The sequence below is a fragment of the Mus musculus genome, chromosome 9, assembly GCF_000001635.26.
Source record: "Mus musculus strain C57BL/6J chromosome 9, GRCm38.p6 C57BL/6J".
Classification (NCBI taxonomy): domain Eukaryota; kingdom Metazoa; phylum Chordata; class Mammalia; order Rodentia; family Muridae; genus Mus; species Mus musculus.
Genome location: NC_000075.6, coordinates 108412112 through 108434818, shown reverse-complemented (window position 1 = coordinate 108434818; position 22707 = coordinate 108412112). Strand labels below are relative to the sequence as shown.

The window sequence follows — 22707 nt, the reverse complement described above, 5'->3', positions numbered from 1 at the left end:
GCAGTGAATTCTGTGCTCATTTGATTTTCTTCTTTTTATACTGTCTAGTGTATCAGGCAAGGAACAATGCCACTCACAGTGTACAGGTCTTCCCACCTCAACCATCGAATCAAGATAATCCCCCACAAGCATGGCCAGAGTCTCACATCCTAGGTAATTCTAGGTTTCATGGAATTTACAGTTGAGATGAACTATCCTAAACCAATTACCAGAAAACTTAAGCCAGGTGGAACATTTGGGGGTTTTTTGTTTGTTTTTTTGTTTTAAGATTTATTTATTTTATTTATGTGAGTACACTGTAGCTGTCTTCAGACACACCAGAAAAGAGCATCAGATCTCATTACGGATGGTTGTGAGCCATCATGTGGTTGCTGAGAGTTGAACTCAGGACCTCTGGAAGAGCAGTCAGTGCTCTTAACCACTGAGCCATCTCTCCAGCCCTCCCAGGTGGAGCATTTGGAATTCCACACTTGGGAAGCGAATCAAAGGTTTAAAGCCAATCTTGACTCCAAAGTGAATTTGAAGCTAGCCTAGTTTACCCAGTAAATGCCAGGCTAGCCCTGGCTACACAGTAAGATGCTGCTTAAAACATACCACATATTACTGTTGGACGAAAAAAATGTAAGATGAAAATGTAAAACATGCATAAAAGTGATAATTAATAAATCTAGCATAGAAGTCACTTGAGGCAGAAAGAGGATATTAGAGGAGGAGGACTTGGATTCTTTGATTTAGTCTTTCTTTTTGAGATAGTTTCGTGTAGCCTAGGCTGGCACTGAAATGGCTTTGTAGTTGAGGAAGGCCTTAACTTTTTGATTCACTTGTTTTTGCCTCCCCGGTCCTGGGATTTTAGACAGGAACTACCATGTCTAAGATAACCTAATAAGATTTGTGATGATCTTATAATTTTACCATTGTCATCATTATTACCGTCACCATGATCATCAAAACCTGTGGCACTGAGAATCAAATACAGGCCTCGCTCTATACTCTAGGCAAACAGTCTACTCCAAAACTACAACCCCTTAGTTGTTATTTGTGACCCTTACACTAAGTTACTTAGGCTGGCCTGGAACTTATTCTGTGTCACAGGAGAGTCTTGAAGTCTGGAGTCACCAAGCCACATTTTTCTTTTTTCGGTTTTGTTTTTGCTTGTTTGTTTGTTTTGTTTTTTGTTTTTTTCAAGGGCAAGTTTTTTTTTGTGTAGCTCTGGCAGTCCTGGAACGCACTCTGTAAACCAAGCTTGTCTTGAACGCACAGAGATCCACCAGTCTCTGCCTCCTGAGTGCTGGGACTAAAGGTGTACACCACTACCACCCCGGTTTTGTTCTGTTTTAAATTTGTTTTTGTTTTTGTTTTTTTTGTTTTTAGTTTCTCACTCTATAGCCCAGATTAGTTTGGAAATCACATCGAAATACTATTGCTTCAGCATTCCAAGTACTGAGACTAAAGGTGTGAGTAACTGGGTCCAACTATCTTTTTTTTTTTTTTTTTGAGACAGGGTTTTTCCACTCTGTATTTAAGACTCCAGAAACTGGCTATGTAGCCCAGGCTGGTCTCCAATTCCTGATCCACCTACGTGTCGCTAGGGCTACAGGTCTCACCATACTTGGCTAATTTATTTTTTGCTGTACCAATGATGGAACCCAGGGCCTTCCATATGTTGCGTATGCTTCCTGCTGCTGAGCTCTAAGCCCCAAACTAGGTTGTGAGTTTTTGCTTGTACTCTGAGACAGAATCTCACTATGTAGTCTTGGATAAGCTAGAACCCCCTCATATATAGGCCAGGATAGCTTTGAACTTGGATCTATCTTCTTACCTACACAAGTGTTGGGATTTCAGGCATGTAATACCATGCCTGACTTTGTTTGACACAGGGACTCATGTATCCCAGTCTGGTCCCAAACTCACTTTGTAGCCAAAAAGACCTTAAACTTCTGATTTTTTTTTTTTTTTGCCTCCACCCACCCAGAGTGCTAAGATTCCAGATGTACACCATAATTGTCTCCATTGTTTTGTTACTATAGAGAGTGTACATTTTTTAGAATTCTATATAAATAGAGCCATACAATATGTACTCTTTTGTGTCTGACTTCTACTTAGCATAGATATTTGAGGTTTAGGGGCACTGGTGTGATAACTGTTCTGTCATTTTTATTACTTGGGTTTACCTTTGTTGTTGATGGTGGGGTTTTTTTTTTTGTTGTTGTTGTTGTTGTTTTTGTTTTTTGAGACTGGGTTTCTCTGTGTAACACTGGCTGTCTTAGAACTCTGTAGGCCAGGCTGGCCTCGAACTCAGAGATCACCAGCCTCTGCCTCCCGAGTGCTAAGATTAATGGCATGTGACCGCTTCCCAGCTTAAATTTTTATTTTATTTTGTTCTTTGTTTTGCTGTTTTGCCTTTGTGTATGTGTGAGTTTATGCTCATGCCCACTGCACACACGTAGAGGTCAGAGCACAACGTTCAAGGGTCTCAGAACTCAACTCTACCTTTGTGGATCCTGAGGAGCAAAGCCAGGTCTTTGGGCTTGGTGGCAAAGCTGAGCATCTTGCTGGCCCTTGAGTTCCCTGTTGTCTGAGTATAGCAACTCTCTTCACTCTGGCTCCAGATGCTCCGGCTACTCGGATATACCCAGACAACAGTGAACTCAAAGGCTAGCAAGATGCTTAGCCATATCCTGATCTTTGGCACCCTCGCCCACCTTACACATGGCCCTCACAGGCAGCATTGGGCATTCCTCCGGGCCTCCATTTTTTAGGTGAGAAGTGAGATGGGGTAGTGGACCCTGAGAGGGCCTGTGCTGAGCAACCAGACATGAGGGTTCAGGCTCGTGGGGTCTGCGAGCTGCCTGTGGCTTAAGGCGGAGGGAAGCAGGCCCACTGTCAAATCGTTAAAAAGCCTCAGGCATCGTGCAGAAGGGGGCGGGGTCAAGAATCGGCATTCTTATTGGTGAGCGCAGCCCGGGGGTGGGGCCTCACCTCGGCGGGCTTTCTTCGGCGCCCAGGAAGCCGCAGGAAGGCAGGCGTGTGCTGTCGCGTGTGGCGAGGTGAGAACTCGAGGTGCGTGGGTCACGAGGGGCGTGAGGAGTGGGAAGAGATGAGGTGGTTGGGGAACCTAGGGCCCCGCAGGCCCAGTCGCCCGATGCCTTTGAGGGTCACTCGGCCACTGGAAGCCTGGCCTGAGGCTCTCGGCTTCTCGTCAGACTCTCACAGGGCTGGAGCTTCAAGTGGGCGATGAGGCAAGCCTGGGAAATGAGTGAATGGGGAATCAGAGAGGCAGCTGGAAATTTGTTCTTATTGTTACGAACAAACAAAAGAAAAAAAGAAAAAGTAAGCCGTTTGGGAAACACATAGAAATGATAATCCAGGAGCTTCGAGGTTCTCTCTCTCTCTCTCTCTCTCTCTCTCTCTCTCTCTCTCGGTTTTTCGAGACAGGGTTTCTCTGTGTAGCCCTGGCTGTCCTGGAAGTCACTCTATAGACCAGGCTGGCCTCGAACTCAGAAATCTGCCTGCCTCTGCCTCCCAAGTGCTGGGATTAAAGAGGTTTTCTTAAAACATTATTTTAGCCAGGCGGCGGCGGCGGTGGTGGCGCACGCCTTTAATCCAAGCACTCAGGAGACAGAGACAGGCAGATCTCTGAGTTTGAGGCCAGCCTGGTCTACTAAGGGAATTCTAAGATAGCCAGGGCTACTGAGTAGGATCTTGTCTCAAAGACAAAAACAAACAAACAAACAACACATCAAAATAGAAACAATTATTATTTTTTAAAAACTATTCTTATTTGCAGGGTGGGAGTTTCGTGAAGGTCAGAAGACAGTTTTCAAGAATTGGTTCTGATCAGCCTTGTGGATCTCGGGGTCGAACTTGAATAGTCAGGGTTGCTAGCAAGCATTTTTACCAGTGTTTAGTCCTTGGAGAAAGCTTCTTGACCAGACTATATGAGAGTGAACAATTCCTTTTGGCAAAGAATCACCTGGCGATTAGGTGGAAGGGGACCAGAAGTCTTTGGAAGAAACTAGCCTTTTCAGCATTAAAGGAGGGGTGTTGGGGGGATGTAGAAGATATAGGACGGAGTGTGGGGAGGGAGGTGTTGAAGGCTTTCACTCCAGGACCCCATTTCTCAAAGCTGGAATAGGACAGCCTGGGCTATATAGGGAGTTCTATCTATCTCTTGTTAAGTAGTGGAACCTTGTTCCAAAAAAACCCAGGCTGGACAGCGTGAAGGATATGTGTAATCCTAGCACTATCTGTCGCTGAGGAGAGCCAGGTTGGGGTTCATAGTGAAATCCTGTATAAAAAACAAAACACCCAAGCACTAGGTAGGCAGAGGCAGACAGATCTCTGGATTTGAGGTCATCTTCCTTTCCATAATGAGTCCTAAGTAGCCAGGGCTACATAGTTAGACTATGTCAAAATAAGTAAATAAAACCCAGAAGCTAGCCGGGCAGTGGAATTGCATGCCTTTAATACCAGCACTTAGGAGGCAGAGGCAGGTGGATAGGTCTTGTGAGTTTGAGGCCAGACTGATCTAGAGTAAATTTCATGACAGCCAGGGCTACACAGAGAAACCCTGTCTTGAAAAACAACAACAAAAACCCCAAAGCCAAGTAGTGAGATAATGACATAATGATGGCCATATAGACCTATACGATCAGTTCAAAAATATCTGTAGCCAGTTAAGCTGACTAGATTTCTTTCTCTATGGGGGTCTGGTGTACAAAGGTTGCAAACAGAGGTAGTTTATGCAGCTTATGTGGGTTGCCTTGGAGACAGTGTTTTGCTAGATTTCTGTCTCTGATTTCAATGCTGTCCCCAGTTTGTGATGCTGAAAGGTTATATGGGGTGCCCCCGGGAAGCTCTAGGACACAGTAGCTCAGGTTGTCATGACCTTCGGCACTGAGCAGAACATAAGGAACATTTGATTAAAGATCTGTATAGCACCAAGTTGCTAAGATCCACATTTCAAAGAAGTGGGGCTTTGCCAAGTTTAATGCAGATGAGTCTGAAGATGTGTTAGTCTGAAGATGTGTTAGCTGAGAAGCAGCTGTGGGGTCAAGTATATCCCCTGGTGACTAGCCAAAGGCCCTGCACTCCTGAGGACTAACATGGTGTTGTCCTATATTCACCAAACCATGCTCACTAATCTCACATCCAGTCTGGGGGAAAAAAAAAAAAAAAGAGTCCAGGAATACAGACTGTTTGATGGGCCAGAGGGGCGAGCCACTGTGACTCCCAGGGCCACCGTCTCTTCACAGGCACTCTTCCTTTATTCATCTAACCACAGCCCTTGTGGCTCCACTTTCCTTCTTTCTTTAATAAAGATGAGTTGATAAATGAAGAGGGAATCCTGCACTTGAAAGTTTCAAGTGTGTGCATTTAAGAGTGTCATTTACCTTGATGGATAGGCATATTGGAATGACCTATCTGGATCTGAATTCTCTGGAAAGTTAAAAGCTCATTCATTTAACAGGAGACAAAAGACTAGCTCAGGCTGAGGACATTAGCCCATGTGGTCCTTAGACATAGTTAAGAAAACAGTAAGACTATACCCTCTTCCCCTTTTGGAGACAGCCTATGTCCAAGGTAACACTTAGTATAAGGACAACATGTCATTGGGGATGGCTTACAGGTTTAGTGGTTCAGTCTATTATCACCAAGGTGGGAGCATGGCATTGTCCAGGCAGGCATGGTCCAGGAGTTGCTGAGAGTACTACATCTTTATTTGAAGGCTGCTAGGAGAAGACTGGCTTCCAGGCAGCTAGGATGAAGGTCTTAAAGCCCACACCTACATGAGGCTACCTACTCTAATAAGGCCACACCTTCTAGTAATGCCACTCCCTGGACCAAGCATATTCAAACCTCCACAGGTCCCTTAGGACTGAAGTTAAAGATGGTTGGGAGCTGCCAGCCATGTGGGTGCTAGGAATCAAATCTAGGTTCTTTGGAAAAGCAGCCAGTGGTATTAACTGCTGAACCATCTCCCCCTATCACAAGGTTGAATAATATCCTCTGACTGGCCTGGAACTCAATATTTAGACAAGGCTGGCTTCACATTCACAGATCTATATATATATATGAAGTTTAAGTTGGCTATTGAATTTGTCCCAGTCTTTTCTGCTTCTACCTCCTAAAGTTAAGATTGCAGGTGTCCAATTTTCACATCTGGCTCATAGTACAGTTTGGTAGCAGAAAAGATCCATTTCTGACACATTAAGTAGTGGAGTTTTTCACCAATTTGGATCAGAACAAAACTGTTAGAATGTTCCTACATGTAATTAGTACATTTGAAAATATACTGTATTAGTCCTCTGAGAAGATTTCTCTGTTCTCTCATAGAAGCACAAAAAATGAATTTTAATGTCTGGAATGTTAAAGAGATGCTCAGCATCCCCTCAGGCTCTGGGTAAGTTCTCTGGTTATTTTCTTTGATATTTAAGTCCTGTGGTTTCATGGATTTCTGTAGGAAGTCTCCTTCCTATAGCTATTGGATAGTGCTAGAGGTAGCCTATGCTACCCCCTTCTTGCCTCTATAAGTGCTTGCCTGAAACTGGTCTCAGGGCCCCTCCCATTTTCCTGCGTCATGTGGCCCAAGCTCGAGCTTGAATAAAGAGACCCTAATGGGATTGCATCAGAATCTACTCCTTAGTGATCTTTTGGGGTTAACAGCTCCAGATAAGAGCTCTTACTTTTTTTTTTGCAGAGGACTCAGGTTTATTTCCTAGGATGCACAAGGTGGGTTACAACCATCTGTAAGTCCAGTTTCAAGCAGTTGATCTGACACTCTTAACTCCTTGGGCACCAAGTACACACATAGTATACATACATACATGCAGGCAAAGCACTCAAACACATTAAATTAAGTAAATATTTTTTTAAACCTACTCTTTTTTTTTTTTTTTATTTCTCAAAAAGGCTGTCAGGCATGGTGGCCCACACCTTTAATCTCAGTATTCCCAAGGCAGAGGTGGACAGATATCTGTGAGTTCGAGGCCAGCCTGGTCTACAGATGTAGTTCTAGGAGAGCCAGGACAGAGAAACCCTGTCTCGAAAATAAAACAAAAGGACATGATGTTTATACAGAATATAGAAAACTGACCTTTGTTTGCATCTGTTGTTGCTTTAAGGTGTAATTCTCCATGATTTAGGTAGCTTACAGAGCTAGGCTTCCTCCCCACCTCTTTTTGTTTTTGTTTTTTTTTCGAGACAGGGTTTCTCTGTGTAGCCCTGGCTGTCCTGGAACTCACTCTGTAGACCAGGCTGGCCTCGAACTCAGAAATCCACCTGCCTCTGCTTCCCAAGTGCTGGGATTAAAGGTGTGCGCCACCACTGCCCAGCCTCCCCACTTCTTTTTTCCCACTGTTACTAATTATTGTCTTTATCCTAAGAGAAAAGGAAATCAGCTATTTTGAATAATGATTATGCAACTATATTGAAATTTATTATGTACAGCTCAACTTTAGCTAACCTCAGAACATAATTCATCATTAAAATAATTCCTATGCTGAACTGTTTCTTTTGTTTTAATAATGTCTGTTCATGTCAATATATAAACAGATTTTTGTATTGATAATATGATTCCTTTGACTTAAAATACTTATTTACATGCTTTTCAGTTACCTTAAGTTTAGTGTTTGGGAAAGGTGTGTTTTATTTTTGTGAATTTTTTGTTGTTGTTTTGAGACAGGATTTCTCTGTGTAGCTCTGGCTGTCCTGGAACTCACTCTTTTTTTTTTTTTAAGATTTATTTATTTATTACATGTAAGTACACTGTAGCTGTCTTCAGACACACCAGAAGAGGGTGTCAGATCTCGTTACAGATGGTTGTGATCCACCATGTGGTTTCTGGGATTTGAACTCTGGACCTTCGGAAGAGCAGTCAGGTGCTCTTACCCACTGAGCCATCTCACCAGCCCTGGAACTCACTCTGTAGACCAGGCTGGTCTTGAACTCCCAGAGATGCTTCCTTACTGAGTGTTGGGATTAAAGGTGTGTGCCACCACCACCATCTGGCTCACTTATGTGTTTTAATTAATTATATTTCCTCATGTTCCACAGTAGCATTAAATAATGCAAATTGTGGATCAAGTGAGATGGCTTAGCAGGTAAAAGTGCTTGCTGTGTAGATCTGATGATCTGAGTTTGATCTCTAGAACCCATGTGGAAGGAAAGAACTGACTCCTCAAAGCTGTCCTCTGACCTCCCCTTGCGCCCTGGCACACGTGTAGACACATAAAATCGTCATAAGCACCATGGTGCAGTCTTTAATCCCAGCACTTGGGAGGCAGAGGCAGCTCATAGTAATCTTGTTATTTAGATATCTTCCAAATAAAAATCTGAAGACCAGTGCTGGAGATGGAGTTCACTGTTAGAGTTCCACAAGGCCTGGGTTAGATCTCCAGAACTCAAGAAATACAAAACTTGGGAGTGGTGGTCGCTTACAGATCTTTACCGCCAAATCTGCCTGATCTTCTGAGTTCTAATCCAGGAGGCAAAACTCTTGCTTTTCCTTCTTCCTATCTTTTAAGGTATCAGACGCAGTCCTTAGCATGGTTGTCCTAACACTCTGGACATTTTCACTCTTTCTCTTAACCACTCCTTTAGATCAATTTCTACAGCTACTTGTAGACATCCATTGCTGATCTGAACTCAGCAAACATGACTTTATGTCTTTCTTTTCTCCATTTCCCTCCTGTCAGTTATTTACAGCTTGCCTGGCCTGTTTTCCTCTCAAATTCTGGATAAAATAATCCTCAGTTCTGAAAAACAAAACAATACTTGGGGGCCAAAACTTGGGGGGGCGTGTGTTTTAATAGTTGTCAGCCTATCTGAAAAAAGGTTTCACCATTTATTTGTGTGTATGCATCTGGCTCTGTGCATGCATTCATGCCATGTCTCCAGTCCCCAAATGGGCTACTTTTGTGTTGTCTTTGTTGGAGATGGAGTTCACTGTTAGAGTTCCACAAGGCCTGGGTTAGATCTGGGCTCTATCCACTATGTTCAAGTGTGACTGAACCATCAACATCTACGTTAGCCCTTCAGATGTGGTGCATGGTTTGGTTTTGGTTTCTATACAGAATCTCACACTGAACTCTAGACTGTCCTGGGACTTACTTTTACCTTCTAATTTGTTTTGAACCTTCTGCCTCACCCTCCTGAATGCTAGAATGCTGGTGTGAGCCACCTTCATATTCAGGGTTTAACATTGGTATGTATTTCCACAGAAAACAAGTTAGAAGTTCACAGCTTCCAACTGGGAAGCAAGAAAGACAAATAGACACTAACAGGATAGAAGAGCAGTATCTGCTTCAAAAACAACTTTGCCCAGATCTAAATTATTCATAATCTCCGTTATGTGGTTTGTTTGTTTTGAAACAGGATCACACTATGACCCCTGGCTGTCCTAAAACTTGATGTACATCAGGCTAGTCTTGAGCTCACATAGGTCCACCTGACCATAATCTCCATTATATATGGGCCTGAATTAGCCTCATTCACCTGTTCAGCTTCCCATAACCCAATGCCATGGTCAGTATGTGAAGAGTGTGTCTTCACAATTCTGGAAGCAGAGGGTTGCATTAGGGCATCAATACAGTTGGTTTCTGGTACAGTGTATCTTCCTTTCAGGCCCGCACCCTTCTTTCTGTTTTCACACAGTTGCCTAGGTTTGAAGATGGGAGTGGAATGTTGAGCATTTGTCTAGTTCTCTGGTGGGTTTTGGGGTTGGGTTTTTTGTTGTTTGTTTGTTTGTTTGTTTAGAATTTTTGTTTTGTTGTGTTTTGTTTTTAAGACAAGGTTTCTCTGGGTACCTGGCTGTCCTGGAACTCTCTTTGTGGACCAAGCTGGCCTTGAACTAACTGAGATCTGCCTGTCTCTCCAGTCCTATTGCCTTCATTCACTTTCCAAGTGATCTGTCATAAACATGTATTTATATAGGTTTAAAAATTCACAAAATTATATGTAATAGAGTTCACTTTAAATAAAGTTCTACTTTTTAAACTGTGTGTGTGTGTGTGTGTGTGTGTGTGTGTGTGTGTGATGGGTAGGCTATCTGTGTAACTTTCAGAGGAGCTGGCTCTCTTCTACATTCATGAGTTCCAGCTTGTCAGGTTTATGTGGCAAGTGCCTCTGCCTGCTGAGTAATCTTGCCCTAACGTTTTGGGTTTTTTGGTATTTTTTGTACTCAAAATTATTTTTGAAATCTATCCATATGTTTTTACATAAATCTAGCTTATTGCTTCCAACTACTGCATCAGCTAAATTCAGTCTGTAGTTTATCTTTTTTATTTATGATGAACAGATTTTTTTCTTAAAGAGAATGTCAAACTGGGCGATGATAATGCACACTTTTGATCTCAGCACTCAGGAGGCAAAGGCCTGCTGTTTTTGTTTGTTTTGTTTGTTTATTTCAAGAAAGGGTTTTTCTGTGTAGCCCTGGCTGTCCTGGAACTCACTTTGTAGACCAGGCTGGCCTCGAACTCAGAAATTCACCTGCCTCTGCCTCCCAAGAGCTGGGATTAAAAGCATGCGCTACATTTAACCACCCTTCTAGCCCACCACCCACCAGAGGTAGTGGAAAAGAAAGGTTTTTAGAATATCAGGGATGTGGACCTTTTTAGACTTAGTTCTTTGGGGCAGATCTAATCTGAGTTGTCAGGACATCAGCAGTTCAGTTCACATGAATCTGCAGTGGCAGCTCAATCCACTTGCAAACATCGTTCAGGAATCAGCAAGGACAGAAGAAACCATGAGGCTCTGCTGTATGCTGTTTAAAAGTAGTTCCTTGGAGTGATTTCAATCTCAATTGTCAGGATACCAGCAGTCCACTTCAGCAGTGTCAGGATAGCAAACACAAATCAGCAGCGGTGGCACAGCCCAGCAGAAACAGCCAGGCCTCTGAGGATCAGCAGGAGTCAGCAGGAGTGAGAGACCAAGACCAGCAGGAGTGACAGGAAATGTTTTCTGCCCTGCCTTTCTCAACAAAGTGAAGACCCTCTTTCATGGGCTGGTGAGATGGCTCAGCAGTTAAGAGCACTGACTGCTCTTCCAGAGGTCCTGAGTTCAATTCCCAGCAACCACAACCATCTGTACTGGGGTCTGATGCCCTCTTCTGGTGTGTCTGAAGAGAGCAATGGTGAACACAATAAATAAGTAAATAATCCTTTAAAAAAAAAAAGACGCAAGACCAACTAAGTGATGCAAAGCTAGCTATGCAAGCCCACCATCACTGTCCGTTGAGTCCGATTTATACTCCCTCCAAACATCACGTGTCCTCCCACAGGTCTTGCCTCAGCAAAACACTATGTGAGTCCATCTTAGCTAAACTCCATGTGAGTCTGTATCCGCTGACATATCCAGAAACTTCCACTTCACTCTGCCAGAGTCTAAAAGAGGCAAGAAGGCACCAAAACACCACCAGAAGTTTTTTGGTGCATTTCTTTCTATGAAGTCACGACCAGTAAGGAATGGCAAGATATACCAATACCATCCAGCTTCATCCACCTTCTGTTGGGTCCTACTTATATTCCTTCTTAACATCATGCATCCAGCTGGGCAGTGGTAAGGAATGCCTTTAATCCCAGCACTTGGGAGGCAGAAGCAGGCAGATTTCTGAGTTTGAGGCCAGCCTGGTCTACACAGTGAGTTCCAGGACAGCCGGGCTACACAGAGAAACCCTGTCTCGAAAAACCAAACAAACAGAAAAACCAACCAAACATCTTTTCACGTTTTTGCTGTAGAAACATCCATCTATTTATACGTAAGTACACTGTAGCTGTCTTCAGACACTCCAGAAGACGAAGTCAGATCTCATTACGGATGGTTGTGAGCCACCATGTAGTTGCTGGGATTTGAACTCCGGACCTTTGGAAGAGCAGTCGGGTGCTCTTACCCACTGAGCCATCTCACCAGCCCCGAAAACATCCTTAATTCTGTGTCTTCTTCAGTGAAACATTCCTTCATGTCTGCTTTAGCAAAACATCCTTTCACCTGTATGCCCCAGCAAAACATCATTTGGCATAACTGACTTTCCACAGAAGCCAGAAGTTCCTACTTCAGACCAGTGGATCTCTGAGCTTGAGACCAGCCTGGTCTACAGAGTGAGTTCCAGGATAATGAGGGCAATGCAGAGAAACTCTGTCTGAAAAAACTAAACCAACCAACAAAACAAACAAAAAGAGAATGTCTCTTAATCTCAAAAAAGTTTTATAAATTTAGGTCTAAAAATGGTGTTTGCTGAGGCCTGCTCCTTTTAACATAACTGTAGCCATCTTGTATTTCATAGTCCATTTTGCTCATAAGGTGAAATTAAATTCAGGTTCTCAGAGTCTTTTTCCCAGAAGTAATTATCCACAGCTGACACTGAGGAATGTCACCAACAAGCCACAAGTTATGGCTGAATTGCTCATGCTCTGTTATCTGTGTTTTGAAATTCCTCTGTTCACCACCTGTTCATCACCTCTTACCTCACTCAGGACCAATCAGCTTAAAGATTGGCTGATAATATTTTGCCTAGTTAGCCAAAAATGCTGTACCACTTCACTGCTTGCTTTCACTCCAGCTGCAGATTTTTTATATGAAAAACAGTGTCAAAAGTTTAAAGGTGGGCTGGTGAGATGGCTCAGCAGGTAAGAATACTGACTGTTCTTCCACAGGTCCTGAGTTCAAATCCCAGCAACCGCACGGTGGCTCATAACCATCTGTAGTGAGATCTGATGCCCTCTTCTGGTGTGTCTGCAGACAGCTACAGTGTACTTATATATAATAAATAAATCTTTAAAAAAACAAACTGCCCTGAGAACAGACTGATGCCACAATTAGAGTCCTGAACATTCAGTATTAGGGTGTGCCTTCAATAAATTATTCTTGCTTAACTGAGATCAGTGTTTGTATGGATTGTGTGGCAGTTCCTGAACCCCAATAGTATTATGGCTCAAAATGCTGTAATACAAGGAATAATGATGTTAGTCCTCTCTGTTTGAATTTCCATTTGATTGTTCTCCAGTTGTCAGTCAAAGAGTGTGTGTTGGGGGGAGGTGTTCATAATTTCCTTGTTCTTCATATGTCATAAAGACAGTGAATATAGCATATTGACTCGGAGGGCAAAATAAACACAGCAGAGCTACATAATAGAGAGCCTATCTCAAAACGACGAAAACAAACATACGCTCTCACCACAATCTTCTGAAGTCGTAGCTGTGAGTTATGAGTTATTTTCTTCGCGATGCTTATTTACATAATGTTTTTCTTGCTTTGTTTCAGGATCACTAAACCATCTAACTGGAATAATAATCAGACTGACTGTTCTCTCAGTGATTCCCAGTTCCTCTTTGGATCTCAGTTCTGTCCTGAAAATTCAGAGACTCTGCTACCGTCCTTGGATGCTGGTGCTTGCTTAAGACACCCAAAACAGACACAACAGAATTCTGTGGATGTGAGTCTCAGTTCCAGCTAGCTAAATTTTTCCTTTTGAGAGAGAATCTTGCTATGTAGGCCAGTCTGGACTCTCCATCTCTGTTTTCAGCCTCCTGATTGTTGGAATTACAGGTTTAGACCACCACCCCAGCTCTGATTTCTGAATTTCTCTGTACATAGTTCATACTTATTATGGATCTAAGCTTTAAAAATGAATTATTCTATTGGAACAAGAACATACTTTAGAATTTTACTCTAAAGATTACTATCCTAAATGGGTTTGTGCTTGATTGATGATATTTTGTTTTGTTTTTGTTTTTGAGTCAAGGTCTCACTATGTAGCCTTGGCTATCCTAGAACTCCGTATGTAGACCAGGCTGGCTTTGAATTTAGAGATCTACTGCCTGTTCCTAAGTATTGGGATTAAAAGGATGCACCACCATGCCTAGTTTATTCATGACTTATTAATTAACCTAGAGATCTGAAATTAAAACAAAACAAAACACACATATATATACAGTTTCTTTTATTGCCAGAACAACATAAAATAGTGTCAATCCCTTGAGCATTACTAGGGAGAGGCAGATATGCATATTTCTTCATGATTGTGAAAATACCTAAGAAGCAATAACTTTTGTAAGATGGATTTATTTGTTTGCTTTTCTATGTAGCTTTGTCTGGCCTGGAACTCATTATGTAGACCAGGCTGGCTTCACACTCACAGATCCATTTGCCTCTGCCTTGAGAACACAGGGGTTCAAGGCATGCACCATCAATCCCACTGCTTCTATAAGATAGGAATAGAAGAGGTTAGAATGATGGCTCAGTGGGACAAGTGCTTGCTGTATAAACTCAAAGACCTGAGTTCAAATCCCTAGAGCTCATCTGAAGCCAAGCATGATGGCACATACCTAACCCTAGAGCTCAGACTAGAAGCTGAGTGGGTGAGACAGGAAACCAGTGGGGGACCAGCTCTTCCTCAAACACACTGGAAGGGCTCACCCACACCTGAGGTTGTCCCCTGACTTCCACATGTGGCATACTCATACTCACACTTATAGACACAAACACAGGACTAAATCAATCAATCAATCAATAAAAATAAGCCCTTTGACTTAAAAGAAATAAAGTGGCACATTTTAGTTTTTCAGCACTGTTGATGGAATCCAGGGCCTACCAGGGCAAGTGTTCTACGAGTGAGCTATAGTCTAGCTCTCTTAATTTTTAAAACATTTATTCTTGGGACTGGAGAGATGGCTCAGTGGCTAACAGTACTGGCTGCTCTTCCAGAGGACCCAGGTTCAGTTCCCAGCACCCACATGGCAGCTCATAGCTGTCTATAACTCCAGTTCTAGAAGATCTGACAAAGACATAGATGCAGGCAAAACACAATAAAAAATACAAATAAAACATTCATTTTTTTTCCACAGTCTCATGTATGTATAATGCACTTTGATTCCCCATTATGTTCTCTTACCTGCTTTCCCTTCTCAGAGCTCCTTCCTCACAACAGGTTTCCCGCTGCTTTTCCATATTGTTTTATAGCCATTATAACTACTTTTCATTGCATCTTTGCTTCTGAGACAGTTTTCATGTTGCCCTGGCTGGCCTCAAAGGCACTGAATAGCCAGGCTAACTGTGTAGCCAAAGATGATTACAGACTTCTTAATTATTAGTAACACTGCATTATTGCATTGCTGTTTATTATTTGTGTCTTTGGGCACAGAGGACATCTTGGTAGAGATAATTTTGTCTTTCTACCCTGTGGATTTCAGGGATACAACGCAGGTTGGCAGGTTTGATGGTAAGCATCTTTACTAACTGCACCATCTCCTAGGTGTGACTTTGAACTGCTGAACCTCCTGGGACTACAGGCTTGTATTATCACAGCTATCTTTTTATGAAAACTAGTTACATTGATTTATTTGTGGGGGGTGAGCACTCACTGTCTTAGTCAGTGTTCTATTGCTGTGAAGAGACACCATGACCAAGGCAACTCTCATAAAAGAAAGCATTTAATTGGGGGCTTGCTTAAGGTTTAGCCTATTATCATCAAGGCAGGGAGAGGCAGGATGTAGGATGGTGTTGGAGCAAGAGCTGAAAGCTACACACTAATTTGTAGGCAGAGAGAGACTTTGCACTTGGCAATGGCTTCTGAAACCTCAAAGCCCACCGTCAGTTACACACTAACTTCAACAAGGCTACGCCTCCCCGCCCTTCCAATCTTTCAGTACCATTTCTTGGTGACAAAGCATTCAATTCACATGAGCCTATGGGGGCTGAAGTCAGAGGTTTCTCCCAGGCTCCAGGAAACAAAGGCAGGCAGGCAGGCAGGCAGGCTTGAGAACAGGTGCCCTCACCTAAGTCAGCTCACCAGCCAATAAAAAAGGGACGATTGCCTGAGCAGTGGTGCTTGCCTTTAATCCCAGTGCCAGGGAGGTAGAGAGAGGTGGATCTCTGTTAGTTCAAGTCAGCCTGCTCTACAAATCAAGTTCTAGGAAATCCAGGGCTGTTACACAGAGTAACCCTGTCTCAAAAATAAAACAAAACAAACAGACAGAAGGATCCTTAAAAATAAAATTAAAAATTATTTTAATTAGCATACAGAGTTTTAGGTGTCATGGCATTATAAAGCAGAATTTGTTTTTGTTGATTGTCCCTCCCACTCCCCTCCTCCATCCTCTAGCCTTCCCTGTCCCCTTCCATCTGCTCCGCGCTTGTCTGACATTCTGGTCACAGCTCTGTCCCACTCCGCTCCTTCCATTCTTTCTTTCTTCGGGTTCCTCTTTTCTTATTTTGTAGAGGGTAACCACACTCACCCCCACAGACACATAGAAACAAGCATTAAACACAGCATTCTGGCTGGGTGGTGCTGCACACATTAATCCCAGCACTGGGGAAGCAGAGGCAGGTGGATATCTCTGAGTTCCAGGCCAGGTAACTCTACAGAGCAAGTTCTAGGACAACCAGGACTATACAAAGACGCCCTGTCTCAAACTCCTGCCAACCCAAAAACTAACAAAAAACAAAACAACAACAACCAAAAAAACCCCTCAGATCTACATGTCAAAGAGAACAAGAGATATTTGTCTTTTTGAGTCAGGATTTTGTTGTTGCTATTTTGCACTTTAAAAAATTTTTAATTTAATTTATTTTTTTTTGAGTCAAGAGTTTTTGTTTGGTTGGTTTTTGAGACAGTTTTACTCTGTAGCCCAGACTGGCCTAGAACTCACTATGTAGCCCAGGCTAGCTTAAACCTCAAGGCCATGCTCCTGCCTCTACCTCCTGAATGCTGGGATTCAAGCTATATACCACCAATACTCATTTACCCCTTTCTGGGTTCTAGAACTACATTTAATATTATATTTAGACTTGCCTATATCAAATGAATAAGGCTAGCCCAGTTCTTGAGGTTAGTAAAGCATTTTATGTATAATCTCAAAAATTGATGCTAGTGGTAGAAGGGAATAAATGCATTTCCTGAGTGTTTAGAGCAGGTTTTTCCATAAGAAACGCAGGAAATACCTCTCCACACCACATGTGCACTGCTTAGGCCGTGTGGAAGTTATCAACAGGTATTGAGTTCAAAGACACTTAAACATAGCAATTTGAGTTAAATATGTTAAAGTGGGACTTTAATAACACAGCTCAGAGGCAGAGTAAATAGTTTTCTTGTTTCCTATGAGGATATTCAGTTGGCCTTGAGTCATTTTATCTGAAAATTTAGTATTTCTGCACTGATAAGGCAGAAACTGTATTAACTTAGACAGATGCTTTATTATAAATATGATTTCCTGGTAAACACAAATAATGGAAAACAACATGCTTTATTTTCAGCCTTATGCTTGGCACTTAAATATGATTCTGCATTTTACAGAGGGAATGGTGTGTGATATTTGGTATTGCTTTTTTTCGTTTCACAGAGTGAACCTAGTATTTTCATAAAATACCAGGCAAAGCCCCAGTTGCTTGGAGGCGATACAAAAGATGAAAGCTTATTTTCTCTTCCTTTGCCAGTTGGGAAATCAAAAGGACTCTCAAAACAGTTTGAGGAGAAAAAACGAAGGGCAACGGACCAATCTGACAGGTACACATATCTTTTAAGAGGATGAGAAAACTCGTGCTTTCCAAAGGAAGCAAAATGTACTATTAATAATCAGATCATTCAATTTTAGTATAATAGCATGCATTTATCAGGGATGTGCAGAGCAAAAAGAAACAGAATCAATAGTATACACACTGTTCACATACACATGGGGGTGGTCAATGATAGACAACCTAATTTATTTTGGAAGTTAGTTGGTTCCATAAATCTTCTGTATGCATGCTAGAGAACCAAGGGCCCAGAGATATACTTGAGCCTGAACAAAGGGGCCATAGAAGGAAGGGGCGAGGTGTTTTGAAGTTTTGAAGTGTGAAGACTCAAGAACTAGGAGCTCAAATGGGCAGAAGAAGCTGGATGTTATAACCCTTCCTTTAGCCTCTGGTCAGGTCATCAGTAGATTGGGTAATCTATGTGGACTTTGATGAAGGGTAACTTGATGTTTTTTTTCTTCTAAGGGTATTATGTAGCACCCCCCACCCCATGTATCAGCAGTAGAGTGCTTACCTAACATGCCAGGACCCTAGGTTTATTCTCTATTTCCACAAAATAAACAAATATTAAATGGAAAAAAGGAGGGCAACATTGCAACAAGCTGGGTGTTGAGGATGCATAGCTGTAATCTCAGTTTTTAGGAGGCAGAGGCAAGAGGCTCAGGAGTTCTTGGCAACAGATCAGCTCTGCCTACAGATCAGTTTGGGTTACTGACACAAACTGGGCTGCACCCTTGCTTTCCTTCACTTTGCCTGGGTGTGTATTAGCTTTATTTCCGCTGCTATCTATGATAAAATAACCTGACAACAGCAACCTGAAACTAGAGAGGTGGGGCACACCTTTAATCCAGTTCCCCAGAGGCAGGGGCAGAGGGGCAGAGGGGCAGAGGGGCAGAGGGGCAGAGGCAGGTGGATCTCTGTGAGTTCAAGGCCAGCCTGGTCTACAGAGCAAATTCGAGGACTGCCAGGGCTGCACAGAAAAATTCTGTCTCAAAAATCAAAAAAAAAAAAAAAAAAAAAACAAGAGGCAGAGGCAAGCGAATTTCTGAGTTCGAGGCCAGCCTGGTCTACAGAGTGAGTTCCAGGACAGCCAGGGCTACACAGAGAAACCCTGTCTTAAACAAACAAACAAACAGCTTGAATAAGGAAGAGTAGTTCTTTTAGCTCAAACTCCAGGTGATAGCCCATCTCTGTAGAGAAGTCAAGACAGCAGGAACTTGAAGCAACTGATAACAGCGCATGTGCTGTTTGAGAGCAGAGAGATGGATACAACACCTGCATGTTCTCTCCCTTTTTCTGCAGTTCAAGACCCACACCTAGGGACAGGGACTGCACCTTTAGACTGAGTCTTCTCGTGTCAATTAATATAATGGAGACAATCACTAAGAAATATACCCACAGGTCAACTTAATCTGGATGATTTCTTATTGAGATTCACTTCTCAGGTGACTTTACATTGTCAGGTTGACAGTTGAAACTAACCATCACTGCATGAGTGTGCCTGTCTATGAAGAGCAGAGTTGCACTTTAGGTGTTTCCCTCAATTATTCTCCACCTTTTTTGGTTTCCACTTAATTTTTGTCTCAGTGAACGTTGACCTCATGAGTTTAGCTTACACTAGCTAATTAGCAAGTACCAAGGATCTTCTGATTCTGGCTTCCCAGCCCTGGAATTACAGACATGCATCCTCATGCCTGGCTTTTATGTACCTGCTGGGGCTCCAAACTCAAGTCCCTTGTTCTTCCAAGGCTAATATTTTATCTACTAAGCTGTCTTCCCACACCCTCTGCCTTGGTCTCTCACTAGGACCTGGGGTTCTCTAATTAGGCTAGTTTAGCTGGCTGTTGGGACTCTGCAATTACAAGACTATACCTAGCTGTGGGTGCCTGGTCTAGAACTCAAGACCTTATGTTTTATAGGAGCCATCTCCCTAGTGTTCACACTCTTGCCTGTTAATTTTTTCTATTATTCTTTTGTTTGTTTGAGGCAGGACCTCACTGTATAACACAGATTGGCTTAAAATTTGTCGTGATCCCTCTGCCGTAGACTCTCAAGTCCTGGAGTCATAGAAATGGGTCACCAGCACCCAGCTAGTAATTACTTTATGCTTTCTTCAATGTGACTTTTGGATTTTAATGTAACCACTATAATTTTTGTCTCTGGAAGTCAAAAAATATATTTTTGAAAAATGCAAAATTCAAGTAATGTTATATTGCTTCTGTCTAAATGTTTTCCTTCCAGATTTTATTTCTCAGATCATCTAGTTTGAGATGTTTCACTGTACAGACAAGGCTGGCTTGCAATTGCCAGAGATTCAACTGCCTCTACTCTGACTTTCCTGGTGCTGGGACAGAAGGCATGAGCTACCATGAACACCTGGATGTGGACAGAATTTCTTTTTCTCTACTCTTCTCTTCTCTTCTCTTCTCTTCTCTTCTCTTCTCTTCTCTTCTCTTCTCTTCTCTTCTCTTTCCTTTTCTTTTCTTTTCTTTTCTTTTCTTTCTCTCTCTCTTTCTTTCTTTCTCTCTCTCTTTTTCTTTCTCTCTCTCTTTTTCTTTCTTTCTTTCTTTCTTTCTTTCTTTCTTTCTTTCTTTCTTTCATTCTTTCGTTCTCAGCACTCATGACAGCTAATAATAACTGTAAACCAGTTGTTTGTTTTGTTTCTTCAAACAGGGTTTCTTTGTGTATCCCTGGCTGTTCTGGTACTCATTCTATAGACCAGGCTAGCCTCAAGAGATCCACCTGCCTCTGCCTCTCAAGTACTGTTCTAAATAATTCCCCTAGAAATAGGGAGCTCTTCCAGAGGACCTGGGTTCAATTTCCAGTACTAACATGGTGGCTTACAATCATTGATATCTTCAGTTCCAGAGGATCTGATGCCCTCTTCTGGACTCTGGGAGCACCAGGCATACACATGGAGTATATACATAGGCAAAACACTCATACACATAAAATAAAACTGTAAGCCAGGCCAGGCATGGTGTCTCACACCTCCCAAAGAGACAGGCAGATCTCTGTGAGTTTGAGGTTAGCCTGGTCTACAAAGAGAGTTCCAGGACAGCTTCCAGGACTGTTACACAGAGAAACCCTGTCTTGAGAAACCAAAGCAAACCAAAACAAACTAAACCAAACCAACCAACCAAACAAACAAACAAAAACAAAGAAAATTTAAAACCAGACATTGTGGCTTTCCCCCCCAAATCCTCTGAATTTAGAAGGCTGAGGCAGGAGCATTGTCAGGAATTGTCTGCATCTGAAGAGATGGCTCAGCAGTTAAGAGTGTTTGCAGCTCCTGCTCGCAAGAAGGGCTCTCCTCTCTAGGGCTCTCTCTCTCTCTCTCTCTCTCTCTCTCTCTCTCACACACACACACACACACACACACACACACACAAATTCTAATTAATATAATCAAAAAGAGTCAGGGACCATTTGCATTTGATAGCTCAGTGGGTGGAAATACTTGCTGACAAGATGACTTGAATCCCCAGAATCTTGATGGCTGAAGAAGAGAGCTGACATCTCACGTTTCGCACAGCCTCTATGAGTGCTGTGCATTGTGCATGAACACACATTATATGTAAATTAAAGTTTTTAGACTAAAAAGTACAAATGTTGTAATTTAAACTATTTTGTGTATTTACACAGTTTTGTTTGCTTGTTTTGAGACACAGTGATATGTGGCTGTGGTTGGCCAGGAACTCTCTAGGCCAGGCTCGCCTTGAACTCACAGAAATCCACCTGCTTTTACCTACTAATTGCTGAGGTTAAAGGGGACACTACCATATCCTATTATTTTAATTATCATATCTGTCTATTCACTTTCCCTGCCTGGGTGCTATAGCAAATAGCAGGGCAGATAAGATATGTACAATAACCTGTCTCAAAAAGTCAGAAAAAAGAGCTGGAAAGCTGCCTTAGCACTAATTGTTCTTGCAGAGGACTCCGGTTTGGTTCTCAGCACCTACATGGTGGTTCACAAATGTCCTTAACTCCGGTTCCAGGAGAACCAACAACTTCTCCTGACCTTCTTGGGCACCAGGCCTGCATATGGTACACAGAGACATACAACAGACAAAACATTTATACACACGTGATAAATAAATCTTAAAAGCAGAGGGGGGAAGGCAGCCGCAGGATGGAAGGAAGAGAACGGGATTCACATTGTAATGCAGGTCCTTAGGGCTGGGGCTGGACAACCAAGCTTTCCCAGGCAGATAACTAAGTTCTCCAACTTAGTTATCTGTGTTTTTTCAGTAGGGCACAAGGATTTATTCTCTTCTCCTTTTCCCCTCTCAACTCTAGTGAGACCCTGCACAGCTTTGTTTCTCATTTTCCAGAAGTCATTAACAAGGTAAGTTCAGCTCAGGTCAGAGGGCCAGAGTGTTGTGTAGCGCAGGCAGAGGGCAGCCGTTTCCTGCTTTACCTTAAACGACAATTCTCCACGTCAGTGACACAGAATGGATGGTGCTTTTTTTTTCTTTTCTTTTTTAAAATTTAAGTTTATTTTATGTAAAGGGTGTTTTGTCTGTATGTATGTCCACGAACCGTGTGCGCAGTGTCCTTGGAGGGCAGAAGAAGTCATTGTATCCCCTGAAGTTGGAGTTATAGACAGTTGTGAGCTTCTATGTTTTGGGTGCTGGGAATTAAAGCCCAATATTTTAGAAAAGCAGACAGTGCTCCTAACCTCTGACCAATTCTCCAGTCACCATGTGATTCTTAATTTTGTTTCTTAGTTGCAGACATCTGTGGAAAAGACTGAGGAAAATCTCAGCTCTAGAAGCCAGTCTATTTTAGATTCTGTGGAGACCATAGCCAAGACTTGTGAGTGTCCCATGATTTTTTGTTCATTTCTGTTTTTTAAATTTTTGTCAGTGTCTCAAGGTTAGTGTTAGCAGCAGAGGGCACTGGTGAGCCATGAATGTGAACTTTCTGACCCTAGCCAGGTTTTCAGGGTGATTTCATATTGTTCATGATAAGGTAAGTGCATAAAATGAGACCTGCATAATGGAGCCCACTGCTATGTGATGACACTTTTGGGATTTGTTTCATTTGTTTTTTGTTTGGTTTGAGGCACGGCATCTCTCTATATAGCCCTTGCCGGCTTGGAACTCACCACCAGGCTGGCTACCTCTGCCTCCCAGCTGCTGGAATCAAAGGCATGTTTCACCACACCTGGCTTGCAAACTTTAGTGCAATTTTTTA

The 22707-nt window shown here is 42.5% G+C and overlaps 1 protein-coding gene and 1 pseudogene across 5 annotated transcripts in view; both read left to right on the top strand.

Annotated features, from left to right (window-relative positions):
* The first annotated feature begins 2977 nt into the window (after positions 1-2977).
* Positions 2978-22707, top strand: part of Iho1 (interactor of HORMAD1 1) — a 28350-nt gene continuing 8620 nt past the window's right edge. The window contains exons 1-6 of one of the 5 annotated variants that reach the window (NM_001135198.2): positions 2993-3047; positions 6337-6403; positions 13258-13429; positions 17334-17497; positions 21808-21856; positions 22239-22326. In NM_001135198.2, coding sequence (NP_001128670.1) covers positions 6348-6403; positions 13258-13429; positions 17334-17497; positions 21808-21856; positions 22239-22326 — 529 coding nt within the window. In that variant the 5' untranslated portion in view covers positions 2993-3047; positions 6337-6347. Of the gene's footprint in view, positions 3061-6336; positions 6404-13257; positions 13430-17333; positions 17498-20703; positions 21857-22238; positions 22327-22707 lie in introns of those variants that run through there. The other 4 variants (NM_001379658.1, XM_011242895.2, XM_011242896.2 and 1 more) reach the window with 4 other exon arrangements.
* On the top strand, positions 4667-4775 carry Gm25456 (annotated as a pseudogene).